Here is a 15,253-nt window from a genome sequence, read left to right on the forward strand (position 1 = left end):
ACGGTTAGACTTAAGTGTAGCACACAAAATTATCTGCTACAATGTCCTACCAGTCAATGACTACTTCAGCTTCAACCACAACAATACAAGAGCGTACAACAGATACAAACTCAATGTAAACCACTTCAAACTCGATTGGAGAGAGTACGACTTCAGCAACAGAGTGGTCAATGCCTGGAATGCACTACCTGACTCTGTTGTTACATCCTCTAACCCCCACTCCTTTAATCTCAAATTATCTATTATTGACCTCATCCCATTCCTAAGAGGTCTGTAAGGGGCGTGCATAAGTGCATCATCGTGCCTACCATCCCTGTCCTATTGTCCCCATTTATTTGTACCTATTTCCTGTATTCTTACTCATGTTTATACTTATACCTATTATCTTGTAAGTGATTGACAAATAAAATAAAATAAATAAATAAAAAGTTACCAAGATTGAGAAACACTGATCTAGTATATTCAAATAATGCAACCATTTCATGGGATTCATTGTCAGTTGTACTTGAGGCCTACCTATAAACACACTAGAAATGAGTTTCTATTTATCTGTAATTTGTGTTGGAAGTTGAATTCTGGGCTTGTTCTTCCAGCCAGGAAACGAGCGGTAGAAATGTCGCCTGAGCAGAAGTGAAGAGATTGAAGTCAGCTGCTTGAAAGGAAGTTCGGTTCATTCAGAACTGAAGTGACAGACAGCGTTCAGTTCTGGGACAGCTGACAAAAGGATCTGGTGAGTGGATGGGTTTTGATGTGGTTCTGGAGGTTTGAGATTGTGATATCTGGGTCCATTATACTATAGAATTAAATGTGTGTTGTTTACTATTGTAATTGTGATGGCTTGGCTCCTATTATAGTTGAGGGGTCATGTCCTGCCCTTCAGGTTAAGTGGGGGGATATAGATTGAAGTGTTATTGTTCATGTTTTCATCCATTTAGTCTTTGGCTTCTTGTAAAACCTTCAGCTGGCAATGTTCTATTTATGAATAGGCTACAACTGGCTGTGCTTTCTCCTCCTGAATGGAACTGTTCCGAATAGGAACTGTTCCGAATACTTGGTATCCGCTCTCAGTAAGCACTCTGCTTATGTGAATTGATCCAAAGTATCTCATTGACTTGTTGTGACTTGTTGTGAAAAAGTGCTTTGGGCTACTTTCTTAGTCAGCAAGAGGGTGCTGCTTAATTTTTATTTTGTGGGAAGTTTTTCTGTTTTTTGGGGTGGTTTTCTTCCTACTTGTTGTCCTTTGGGGGGAGGCTCCCTACCTATTGCACAAGTAAAAAGTATTGGACAAGTGCAGTTACTACTACTATCACAAAGATGCTGTTCAAAAGGCAACTGGACTTTCTTATTTTTTTTTTCTTGAAAACATTTCACTTCTCACCCAAGAACTGAAGAATCTTCTTGTATGAGAAGTGAAATGTTTTCAAGAAAAAAAACACAAGAAAAACCGATTGGTGTTTTTGAACAGCACCTTTGGGACAACCATGACCTGGATTATTGAGAATATCCATAGACATTTACTACCATCACATATTCATAATTTAAGAAAATAGAAAATGTGATTATTATTGAAATGGTGGTGGTGGGGAGATGTGTTTCCCAATTTTCATAGTTAACTTCTTTTACTTGTTGTATTGATGGTTTTTTCCTTCTGATTTGCTCCATCAATTGCCATTTGTGATACCACTCCTACCAATGTGTCACCCTATTCATATTGGACTCCCTGATGGATATCTGTGGGCTGGGCTGGTTAATATTAAAGATGTCTGGCCCAGGCACACATCCCTTTGTCTGTACAACTCAAGGCAACTACCTTCCCAATTTTAGCTACATTTACATCATTGGAATACCTCTTAGATATAAGCAAATAACACACCTCCCCCCTTCAACAATATTATGCGTGCATGTCCTGGTTCTTGTGTTTCTAGGCCAGGATAATCAATAATATATTTTTATTTCCAACATACAGTACAATAGCAAATGGTATACGTTTTGCACAAAAAGATTTGCTTTCTGTAGGTTTCAGGTAATAATTGTATACAATGTCATTTACAGATATAATATTGGTCTCTAATGAAGTTATATTAAATTTCAGTCACTTCTTGAGCAAATTAGGAACTGATATGGTAGACCAAAGTCTATGTACAATTTAACTTTGTCTATGAGCATGAACTATACAGCAAATCAAAGTACACAGATTAAAAAAAACAACAGGAAGAACATAAAATATTTATTTTCATTCTCAGATCACACACCCAAGAGATATTTTTTTACAGGCAGGAGCATGTTTGTTTCTCCTGTGCATTAATAGATTAAAAAAGATTTAAGGAACAAGAAGGAACATAGATAATCCAAAGTAACAGTTGACAAACTTTGCACCCCTATATAAGCTTTGAGATTTATTTTTTAATGGTGAGATGCCTGTTCCATGTTGGATCAAAAAATCAACAAGAACATTTACGTTGGGTCTCCTCATCCCTCCCCCTCAAATCTTGACTTCATTTTATAATACCACCATTTTTACAAAAGCAGAGTTGTATATCACTGGTGTTTCACCTAACCATGTCATGATACATTTCCTGTGGTGGTTTTATACTCTTTTAGGGTATTAAAATCTGCCAAGTAATCTGGAATATATAGCTAGACCAAAGTGATGGTTAATATATCATTGGCAACAGGGTGTAATGACTAAATAATTTGGGACTTTCCATCTCAGTAGAAACCTAAGACACTAAGATTGGAATTCCTACACTTGAATCTCCTAGTAAAATTTGCTAGGCTAGTTACATATGAGATAGGGTCTTTTCTGTGGTGGCAGCAGTCCTTGTACAATGTCCAGTTATCTGTGGATAGTTTCTTCTTTGCTAGCATCTATGGGTGACGGGGAGACATAATACACCTCCCCCTTGAATAAAGTGTTAACAAATTCTTGTTAATCACAATAGAAAATCATACTTACATCAGACAGGAATGGTACTTTGCCACTTGTCTATTTGGGACATCCCATTCTTCATAAGATTGGAAGACTCAAATTTAAGTTCAAATCTTATCAATACTTGAACCTGGAAAAGAAAACTCACCTGATTCTCAAAAGAGGGTGGGGGAAGACAGAAAACCTATCATTCATAACCCTTTCAGTTTGTCATTTATTCGGCCAGTTCTCCCACTGTCTTTTACGAAATCCTGTGAAATCCCCAGATATATCTGAAACATAAAATATTCCCCCTTTTTAAAACTTGGGGACACCTAGTGTTAATGTCTACAGGTCCAGTTCAGAAAGAATGTGTACCTTTGGCAGAGTGGTGTCATGCCTTCAATGGTGCCATTGATAACTGTCATTTTCAACTGTCACAAAGCAGACTGCCTGCAACATTCCAGATGGCTTGAATGTTCTATGCAATTCACATGGTCGGCTAAGTTGACCCATTGTTTTTGCCATGAGCTGTAACAATTATCTGGAATCTCCATTTATTAAGACCATAAACTGGAATGTGGGATCTACTCCGTGCCCCAATACCTTGACACGTTTTGCCACACTCAGGAAAGCGTGGGGGGCGGGGATGGGAACGGAATCGGCCAAACCCCGAAATTGCAAGCATTAAGAAGCCAACTTTTCAGATCAGTCGGGAGAGAAGGCAACTTCAGATTTAGGACGGACACGGGTGACATCTACCGGCTTCACTCTTCTTTACCAATTCATGCGCTTACTCTTTCCTCTCTGGTGGCTGCTATTTAAGGGTGAGCGGGGAGCAAAGGGGAGCGTGGGGAGGGGGGGGGGTCCGGTTTGGCTTCGTCTTCCTGGCAGCTGTCCCGCTCTCGGATCGCCTTTTTCCCCGCTGGGCTGATTTCAGGCGCTGATGAAGACGCGTCTCCTTGGCCATACGAGCAAACTGGTCATTCCAGTAAGGAGAAAACCTCAGGTCACCACGCCGAGAGTTCCACCTTCGTCCTCTCGCAAGAGGGCTGGCTTTCTTAATTGCCTTTCTTCTTCCTAATTTTCACTTTGCCGGTTCTTGACAGCGGGACCGCCTTCATCGACTCTTCTTCCTCTGCCCTATGTAGGCGGGCAGGCGCTTGGACGACAGGTGCTTCGGACACTGAGACGGCCTTGGCAGCTGAGCTTCTCACGACTCCTCCGATCGCGCCATGAAAAAGGCTGGCTTGGACAACCCGGCTTTCCAGACTTCCAGTCCGGATCTTCTCGACCCTTCCGCGACCCCGTCTGCCTTGCAGTCGCCGAGTTTTGACCCGGACGACCAACTCTGCGGGATCGGCCGATGCACTCCTCGCGCCCTGCAGGTCTGCAACAACGCCAAAGGCTACCTGGTCTTCTACAGCCTCCTCTCGGTCTTCCAAGGTAAGCAGAGACCCCATTCCGGGGACGGGACTTTTCATCAGGAGTATTGAGTTATCTTGGCGACGTTAGTGTTCCACTCTCCAGCTCTCTGTCCCATCGAATAGGAGGATTTAAGGACGGAGGAACCCCACCTCCGAGACGCTGCACCCCTGAACTAATTCCACAGGCTTTTTAACGGTCAATTCTGCTGCTGATCTAACTTATGCCTAACTTGAATGCCTAACTTGAATGCCTTCCTATCTGTTATGATGATTCCGGTGCGTTGTCAAAATAATTAGGAGTAATAAAAATACACAGAGTGGAACAAAATGAAACCCAAGACTAAAATTAACCAGCAGTTAAGGTCCTGTGGAAGAGGTTCATCTTTACAGGCATCCCAAACACAAGGCAAGACTCATGACCCAAGTTATCCATTGGTGGCCCAAAAGTGACTTAGGAGAAGCCCTCAGCCTGTGTGTCACATAACCAGCCTCTGGCTGGGAGCAGGGGTGCATCAGCTTGTGAAGTCTGAAGGGGCAGAATTAGCTGCTTTGGTCCTAAACCGCTTATAGATTTAAGGATTAGTGCAAACATTAAATTGTGTCTGTTAAAAATCAGTTAACCAACACATATCTTTCAGTGCAAGGATCATACATTCCTTGCACTTTGCACTTTGGCAACTCAGCTGGCTATTTGTCATTCATTTGTAACTGAGGGATAATTTTCAAGGTAACTTGGTGTAGAACCCACAGCAGTAAACTAAGGAGTGTGTGTGTGTGTGTGTGTGTGTGTGTATCTGTATATATATGTATGTATATACACACACACATACACATAGACATAGACATACGCACACAAAGTCACAGATAACTATTGGATGAATTTGGACAGCTGCAGCTTGCTGCACCAATTGTAATAGTTTTGGTGCTCTCTTCATGGCTACCATCGGAGAATCTAGTGACAGGTGAAAATCAAAGAGGGTCCCAGGCTCCAGGTTTCATTTTCTCCAGGAAGTGTGATTCCATCTAAAACCTCTGAACCTTAATCTTTAAATTGAACTGCTTGCGAGCTGCCCCTGCCTGGATTTAACTTCAGTTTATTCTTCCTTATCCAACCCATTTTGTAATGTAGACAGCATTAAGATAGTACAGATAGTCCTCGAGTTACGATCACAATTGAGCACAACATTCATGTTGCTAAGTGAAACATTTAAGTGACTTTTGCCCCATTTTTTAAACATCTCACTGAGAAGTGGAAATCTTGTGGGACACCATAAATCAATAGCCTAAGTGCCAAAGAGTAGTATAATGATGAGTTTATTTTTAATCCTGCCTTTATTATTTTTATAAATAACTCTAGATGGAAAACAAACCTAATGATATTTCCTTCTCCTAGTTTCTCCACAACAACAACCCTGTGAAGTGAGTTGAGGTGAGAGAGAGCGAGTGGCTTAAAGCTATTAAGTAAATTCCATGTCTCAAGTGGGACTAGAACTCACAGCGTCATGGTTTCTGGCCTGATGCCTTAACCACAAGACCAGATTAATACACTTTTAGCATAGTTATGTAAATACTAGTTTTTTTCTAGTAATGATGGAAAAAGGGAACTCCCAGATTATCATTAAAAAAAGCAAGTAGAAATAAGTAATAAGATAAATTGGTCCTAAATGGAAAAATCCAGTTGTTCCATTTTTATAACCTTATCACTTTTCTCTCAATATATTTTGCTAAAAAAAAATGAAAAGAAATATTCTTTGTGCATTAACAAGAAGTAATTGCAAATAATTACTATCAGTTTGAGACAATTGTCAAAGAACCTGACACATAGTCTTTCTGATCTACCTTCTGGACATGATCCAATATTCCAAGGATTGGAACTATTGTAAAACATTGCCTCCAATATGTAGCCATTAATTAATCCCTACTATCTGATCAGAAGAAAGGATGCTGTGGTACCATCAGTGTCCATGAACGATAATATCATTGCAATCGTTAACATGCTGATGTTGTACTTCTATTGCTGCTTTCTATTCCACTGTACACAGGATGATACAATGTCAGGCCAAGAGCTTTGAATCCATTTTTTACCACTGGCCTTTGGTTATTTTCAAGCACAGACTAGGCAGCAATATATCAGTTTTAATTCTTCCTATACAAAAGTAGAGATTGGTGGACTTACTGTCCCAGTTCCGCAATTTTATAGAAATGGAAACAGAATGAATGTTACAGTCCTGCTTAATAGGACTCTGTTTCATAACTATCAAGTGCTTATTCATTACAAGTGGATTTAGACTGCGGTGTTAATGTAAAATATACAATTGTTTCTTATTCAGAAATACGAGTAAGAGAAAGCTCTCCACCCTCAAAAAAGCACTTCTTAACCTCTTGACCTGTCTTTTCAAACAGTTCGCAATATAAAGTGATCTTGAGTCAGTGGTGGGATTCAATTTTTTTACTACCAGTTCTGTGGGCGTGGCTTGGTGAGCGTGGCAGGGGAAGGATACTGTAAAGTCTCCAGTCAGAGGTGGTATTTGCTGGTTCTCAGAACTACTCAAAATTTCCGCTACTGGTTCTCCAGAACTGATCAGAATCTGCTGAATATCACCTCTGTCTTGAGTATATTATATTACATGATTATTTTATAAGCCACTGTATATTAAAACAAAAAAAATCACACTGGAGAGATGTGTTCACTGGCTTTCTGTGGTTACCACATGCAGATGTGATGAAACTAGTGTAGGCTGGTGGTATGTGGCAATCACCTTAAAGGTGGAGCATTGTCTTGTGGAAGAGAAACCAGAAAATTGTCAGCTTTGTGTTGAGATGATGTGTAGGCCCTTGAAGTCTCTCCTGATCCCTTTGTCTACTTCTAAAGTGAGATTGAATGCTTGACCGTCTTCTTCACCAGGCTTCTCCCATCTTATTTTCTATGGCAATGAGATGGCTTCCGATATTAGGCACTCCTGTGCTATGAGGTAAATTGAGAGGTGTGTTTTATAAGAAGAATTTCAGATCTGAGTGCTGCTTTACTGCATTTTGCATCACACTTTTTAAGAATGTCATGAATTGCTTCATAGCCAGATTTTCTAGGGCGGCTTACAATGGTAAAGATTTCATTTCAGTGAAATAATACAACTCGGCACATAATTGTTTTCAAACATAGCATGTATGTTCCATCATTCTATATGTTGGTTGTTGTTTTTTAAGAGTAGGGCTTTATATCCAGGAATGGACTAGGTATAAAATTTTGTAAGAAAAGAAAATTTATAAATTTCCCAACAGTTTAAAGGCAGCTATTTTGATAGTAAAATCTGACTGGAACAAACAAAGGGGAAAGATTTTCTTTGATCAAAGAACCCCATAGAGGTAATAAAACAAAAACTTTTATTGATCTCCTTGTTTTTCTAGTCTCTTAACTCCTGTGCAAAAGTTTCTGTTTCCTTGACATGAAGAGAAATTGTCACTGCAGCAAGAGGAGCTTTATACCCTATGTCAACTTGCCATAGTTTGGTAAAATGTGCCTAATGATTTATGTACATTGATTCTGATGTATACTGAGATCAATTACACAATCTGTACATCTAAGTGTACAGATTACATGGGTGGATAGCCTACTCATACATGATTTGTGTGTGAAAAGATAGACCCAGTGAAATCAAAGGGACAAATTAAGTTCAACTAAGTGAATTCCCATGGGTTTGATGGGTTCCCTCCTCTGCTTCAATTCATAAATGAGGCTTTTATTCCAGCAAGAAACTTGTTCAGCAATGTGTCAAATGGTGTATCAGCTATTTTACCACACGATATGTAAGGAAGTAATGGGTGGATGACCTGAAATGTAAACTCTAGCTTTTACATTCAGAAGTAATAATGACAGTTGGGGTTTGACCAGAACTAAGCAACTGCTGTCCTAGTTATTTGATCCATCTAAATCTTCCAACGTGATAATTTGGATTAAATCAACTATAACTGAGATTGAAGGTTATGATTGCCAGTGCTGATGATTTTGCATACAGTTGTTCAAATATTGCTATTGAAATAAAACTGACTTGAATAAAATGGAGTCAGAACTACTTGTTGAAGTATTCTAATTAAATAGGAAATAAATGTTTTTTTTTTAAATAATAGCAAGCGATTCTTGTTTGGATTCTATAGATTGGAGCCAGAATTAAACAATTAGAAATCAATGATTCAATTAGATCAGGTGTATCATACTCAATTTCATTGAGGGCTGCATCAGGGTTGTGTTTGTCCTCGGGAGGCCAGAGGGACGTGGCTGGGCTGGACGTGGCCAGCTCTACATCACTTGTGTTGAGGGCACCTGTGGTAGCCCAGGTGGGATTGGGGGATCTATTGTCTCCAGCAGAGGAAAGCTAGACCAGGGAGAGCGCTCAAACCTTGTCCTTCAGAGGAGCCTCGCTGTCTGCTAGTGGCCAAATGCTAAGGCAGGACTTCCCTCCCTCCCTCCCTCCCTCCCTTCCTTCCTTCCTTCCTTCCTTCCTTCCTTCCTTCCTTCCTTCCTTCCTTCCTTCCTTTTCTTCTTTTTCCTTTCCTCTTCATTCTTCTTTCTTCTTCCTTCCCCTCCTGCCTTCTTTTTCCTTCCTTGCTGTTTTCCCATCTTTCCTTCTTTTTCTTCATATTTCTCTTTCCCTTTCTTGTCCCTTCTTGGATGCTCAAATGCAAAAGGGGAACATTTCTCCTTTTGTTTTATTTTGGTTTTAGTTTGTTTTGTTAGCCCTCTGACATCAAAAACAATGCCCCAGAGGCCGTGTGCTCCTCCCAGGTCCCATTTTCAGCCTGGTCAGCTTCCTGAAGCCTTCTGCCAGCCCTGTTTTCATCCTGCAAGGCCTCCTGATACCCTCTGCCAGTGAAAACGGAGCTCAAAGAGGCTGCATGCAGTCTTCTTGGCCCCATTTTTGGCCTGGATGGCTTCCTGAAGCTCTCTGTCAGTGAAAACTGAGCCTGGGGAGGCACATGTGCTCCCCCAGGCTCTGTTTTCACTGGAAAGAGGCTGCAGGAGGCTGTCCAGGCCAAAAATGGGGCCTGGGAGAGCTGTATGCAGACCTCCTAAGCTTCATTTTTACTGGCAGAGGTACCATGGGCCAGTTCTTTGCTGTTTCCATGGTTGCCCGCTGGCCTTGAGTTTGACACCCCTGAATTAGATGGTGAACATCAGGTAGTGAACACTGTAACCTTATGCACAATTATTTGGAAACACAACGAATGTTCTTCTGCATGAATTAGATATATTCAAATGGATGCATAATGTTGCAAGGAGCTATGTATTTGGGGAAAAGGAAAACAATCCCATTTATTAACTTAGATGAAAATAACCAGGGAAGAAATAGGAAAGGATATGGCGACTGTAAAGATATATTGCAGAGTCTGAGAAATTCCTTAGATGTCTCTAAGTTTGGCCATTGGGTTAAGAAACCTAAGAGTTCCCATTGAAGGGAATTCAGGATAAAGTATTGTACGCATCAATAGTTTTTAATTACTGTTTGGACAGAGTCAGAAAAGGATGGCCTGAAATCTGCATTTAAAAATCCACAAGACATATGTAATCTGATTAATCAGACCCACTTTCAAACAACTTCTAATAGCTTAGCACTTTCTCCAGGCTTTGGTTTGGGATATTTGATGGGCTGCTTTAGGTTAATGATGATGTAAGGAGTATTATTATTAGCTTATTCTCTTGAGGAGATTTTGCTTCTATTTCCCATTTTGTTTTTCTTATGCTTTTAAATTTGTGATGCTACTAAGAGTTGTTTTGGAATTGGGTGGGCTACAAATTTGACAGATTAAAAACATGAATAAATAAACTAACGCTTGTCTCTTTTTCTTCTAGGGATTATTGTAAATGGATTGATAAATGTCAGCATTTCTACAATTGAGAAACGTTATGATTTGAGCAGTTCCCTCACTGGCGTAATCTCTGCTGGTTATGACATTTCATTCTCTGTACTATGCCTTTTTATATCGTTCTATGGTGAAAGAGGTCACAAACCAAGATGGCTGGCTTTGTCCTCTTTTCTGATTGCTGTAGGAGCATTAGTATTTTCTTTGCCACATTTTACTTCTGGTCCATACACATATGGAGAAAAAGCAGAAGGTAAGTTCATATATCTTAAGCCGGTCATTATTTCTTTTATTGTTGCTCTATAGACCTAGTTCAAAAATATATACCCAGGATGTATTTATGGAATCAATACAAGTATTTTTTTCCTCTCTGTTGCTTATTGGGAATTGACAACACACTCTTGGAATGGATCTCAGTACAACAAATAGAATTAGCTTTCTCTCCCTCAGTGGTAGAGTGGATGGTAAGGTGATGGAGTTAGAGATGGTAAAGTCTGTTTAATTAAAATTTCATCATCTCTAACTCCATCACCTTACCATGGAAGGAAGGGGAAAAAAGTTCTAATTTTGTTTCTACTTGGAAACAGCTTTTGAAGTTTTGTTCAAAACTGAAAAAAATGAGACTTTGATTTTAGGGTTTGATGATTAAGAATATTTTGTAATTATAAAAATGGCTTGAAATGTTGTGAAATGTAAAGTAATTCAAATGATGTTGAATTATTTTCATATTCTACTGCACTGAAGAAAACCAGAAGTCATTATTTTTTTCTTCTCTCTTTGTACTTTTCTCCTTCTTTTCATATTTTTTTAACTTTCATTCCTATAATGAAACTAAATTTAAAAAAAAACATTACAAATGGAAACTTTTTCAAAGTAAAAAGGAAAGTAGCGGCCCCAATGATAGAACCATCAAATGTCTTTAATCAGAAGAAAAAGTTAATCTCAGCTGCTATCTTTACAAATAACTGCTCTTTCTAAAATACTACATGGACTAACAACTCCTATTCATTGTCTGATATGCTAAATCTCATTTGTAACTGGCTTTTAGGATGTCATTTATCTCCTTATTTTGAAGCCCAATGTTAGCTGCACAGTTGTCTTCAGTGGAAAGCTTCCATGTCTATGTGATGACTTCCAGGTGAACTGTAACCTTGCACTATTTAGGATCCCATTTTCTGTGTACATAAAAATTCCCTTCAGCTGCAAACATGGACAACCAAAAGTTATCAATTCATATTGTTGTAAAAATGACCAGCCCCCTCTTGGGCAGCCTATTATGTTGAGTTGAGTAAAGAAAATATAAGAGAATGTGCTAGAGAAAAGAGAAAAAAGGTGGATATTAAAGAAAAATGAACTATTGAAACAATGGTGACTTTGATTTTTACTAGGTCAATTGCTTGCTTAAATCCATCCACTATTGATGCATAGATGCAGCTGATTATTTCCAAAATCATACAGCTCTAATGTGTAGATTACTATTAGTTGAAGAGCTGCAAGATATTTCAACTTCATTCTAAAGTTAATGCTCCATTCCTCTGATATCTAGATGGGCCTGGCTCTATAAGCATGAACGGCTATCAAAAGAATAACTTTTTGTCCACTTTTGTTATTCCATATACAACATATGGCTCCAGTTCTAATTACAGACTAAAATACTACAATGGATAATGATACTACATCCCACTTTTCCTATGAAAAGCAATTAAGAATGGTAACTCCATTAAATGCTTTAGATAGATACTAGCCAAGTTACTCAAAACCATTGTTGCAAATGTGTTTAGAGGAGTGAAGTAATTAGCCATTTTTCTTAAAGAACTGTCACACTGCATATTACACATACAGTATTAATCATTAAATAAAGTCTCAATGAGTACGAGAGGGTTGTTTTTTTTTTGTTTCATCAAGGGGTACAGCTTTAAAGTGAAGCCCTGCGAGCAAAAAATGAGGGTTTTTGCGGGTTAAAAATTAATATTACCTGGAACAAGAGAATTTTTCTCTTCTTTTAAATCAAATGTTGTAATTCCTTTGGAGGTAATCCACCAAAATTTCTGCTGTTAAGTGAGTAATTTAAATGAGTTTTGCCCCATTTTATGAATTTTCTTGCCATAGTTGTTAAGTGAATCACTGCAGATGATAAGTTAGTAACCCGGTGAATCTGTGAAACTGGCTCCTACTCCTGATCAACGTGGCCTTGGGACACAGCAACTGGCTCAGATGTAGGTCATAAATATAGATGCCAAGTGTCCAAATATTAATCACCTAATCCTTGGGATGCTGCCCTGGTTGTAAGTGTGAATTTTTCAGTGTTGTTGTAACTTTGAATGGTCACTAAATGAATTGTTGTAAGTCAAGGACTAGCTGTATTTTTCATTTCAGATATATTAATCATGATGATTCTCTATTCTCCATTTTCTTTAATGAGGCATGTTCTGAGGTTCATTTGCATGATAATTCCATAATTATTTTTCTTTAATTAGTTAAATTACATTAGAAATAAATAGCTTGTAGTTATAAGACTACATCTGCCTTTTTTTTTTTGCAGCCCAGTCTTTGTGGTTTAAATCAGTGATGGGATTCAAATTTTTTTACTACCGGTTCTGTGGGCGTGACTTGGTGGGTGTGGCAGGGGAAGGATACTGTAAAATCTCCAGTCAGATATGGTATTTGCTGGTTCTCTGAACTACTCAAAATTTCTGCTACCGGTTCTCCAGAACTGGTCAGAACCTGCTGAATACCACCTCTGGTTTTACTTTTTTACATTTTACTTTTATAAAAACCTTGCGTCTCAGTGTGTTCTCATTCCTGCACAAGAATTCAGCTACACTTCTGAGATTGTGTATTGTTCATTTATGAGGAACAATGACATCATGTAATTTTAGCATATTTATTATGATCAGCTTAGATTCAAGTCTGATCTGGCATAAACAAAGACCTTAGAATGGAACATGCTATTGCTTCGTAAAATGTCCATATGTTCAATTCTTTGTATATGTCAGTTTCCTCATACCAAGGACATAACTTTTGAATTTGACAGCCTTTGTTTTTTGTGAAATATAAAATGGTACAAAAATTAAGTACCATGAGCCACTGAATTAAGTCTCCCCAGTGGTTGCTGTCATCTGCCTAACATTATCCTACCGGTAGTAGCAGATTTGAAGAAACATTGCAGTGGTTTGAGTAATACAAGTAGTTGCCTAAATGGCCTCTTTTTGAAATGCAAGCCAAACTCTTGCATCCTGCTAATGAAATCTGGCTTGGCACACCTGATGCATCAGAAGGACCTCAGAAGAGGTTATCTGGGAACGTTATGCTGTAGAATCCAGTTGCTGAGCAATTCCTGAAAGGGCGGAACAGTTATTACCCAATGCCTTGTATTCTATTTGTTTGCAGTGAAACTGTCTTGAAGGGAAATAGCAGTTATGCAACGAAAATATATGTCTTCATTACTTTCCTCCTGAACCTGAAGATGTGGTTAACACACTGTCACTGCTGATTTGGAAAAAAAAGCCACTGAAGGTGTTTTAAAAATAATTTAAAAAAATTATCTAAAGTGCTTCATTCAATTTTCTTCTCAAAAGGAAGTGGCAAATGAGAAGAAAATGAAAGAAACTAGACTTGAGGAAATCTTGAAATTTTGAGAGGGAGGTTTATTGAAAAATGGCTTCTGTTGAGGATGCTGATTAGAAATGTTAAAAAATACCTGCCTTGAGTCTTACTTATTCAGCTTAATAAATAGGTTACCATGCATGCATGTGAACACACGCACGCTCGCACGCACGCACACACACACAAAGAGACACCAACACCTGTTTACATCTATACAGTGAGACACCAACACCTGTTTACATCTGAGCCAGTACTTCTCTGAGGTGTTATAATTCAACAATATCCTCCATTTTGGAGAACTTACGTAGCTTCCTTCCTTCCTCCATACCTCAAACTACAGCAAAACTAAAACATCGTGTACAGTTCAGAGAAACAAAACTGCTGAACATAGAGGCAGTAGGCCTTGAATAGAATGTAAATCCCCACCACAAGACTCCTGCACATGCCTTATATGTAAATAAACTTTACAGAAGAATGAAGATTCCATCAAATGTTCCCTATGTGACAACTACGCTCACCACGACTGCTCGGGATTACCCAAGCAATGGCTCAATTCCTAGAATCACCCAACCATGGATTTCCATATTTCTGTACACCATGCAGACCCAAACTGAACAAATATATTGCCCTGTTCGAAAGAGTTGATACCTTAGAAACACGAATAACATCCCTTGACACCATTGTAGAATCCCTGGACACTATAAAAACAAGATTAACTAACCTTGAAAAAAAAGACACAACACAAAAAAATGAACATTCAATAGCTGCAAACCACATCTTTATGCAATAACCGCAACCACAACCCAATCCACAAAAACCACAAATCCAACAAATAATGATATTCCAATCCTCATCAGAGAATCTGTCGAGCACGAACGGAAGCGTTCAAACACCATCTTATTTGGTCTAGAGGACATCAATGATAATGATGACATCACAATTGTCCACAACATCATCAGTGACTATCAAACATCAACCATCTCCCCTGATGAAATACTTGACATTTCCTGCACCGGCCCAGAGTTCAAAAACAGAGACGGCTCAGTGGCCCCACGCTTCTGCAGGGTCATTGGCAAAAATGAATCAAGCAAACGTAAATTCATTTATACTATAAATTCACTCACCAAAAGCAACACCAACCATAAGAACCTCCATTCTTGCCCTGACTTAACCTTACAGCAATGTGTCCACTCCTGTGAACTCCACACAGAACTCAAAAAACGTCTAGACAATGGAGAGAAGGACCTGTACATGGACAGCCATGCTGATTGTATCAAAAGTAAGTCACACAACCCACAACTCCGCATCCAACCCTTTTTCAATCAATCCACCATCACCCTAAATTAGGCATGCATGCCCCTAACTACCTCAATTCCAACTACAACTGGCCTTAAATGCAAGCTACTCAATACAAGAAGCCTTGTAAATAAAATACCTGAATTTCTCCTCTTACTAA

General features: G+C 38.9%; 1 protein-coding gene across 5 annotated transcripts in view; it reads left to right on the forward strand.

Annotated features, from left to right (window-relative positions):
• Positions 1-625: 625 nt before the first annotated feature.
• SLCO4C1 (solute carrier organic anion transporter family member 4C1) overlaps positions 626-15,253 on the forward strand; it is a 38,686-nt gene continuing 24,058 nt past the window's right edge. For 2 of the 5 annotated variants that reach the window (XM_087958128.1, XM_087958129.1), the window contains exons 1-3: positions 3,623-3,735; positions 4,060-4,354; positions 10,181-10,444. In XM_087958128.1, coding sequence (XP_087814254.1) covers positions 4,144-4,354; positions 10,181-10,444 — 475 coding nt within the window. In that variant the 5' untranslated portion in view covers positions 3,623-3,735; positions 4,060-4,143. The other 3 variants (XM_087958127.1, XM_026672737.2, XM_087958130.1) reach the window with 3 other exon arrangements.

This window comes from Notechis scutatus, chromosome 2 (assembly GCF_049901735.1).
Source record: "Notechis scutatus isolate UNSWTSFEM ecotype Mainland chromosome 2, rNotScu1.2, whole genome shotgun sequence".
Classification (NCBI taxonomy): domain Eukaryota; kingdom Metazoa; phylum Chordata; class Lepidosauria; order Squamata; family Elapidae; genus Notechis; species Notechis scutatus.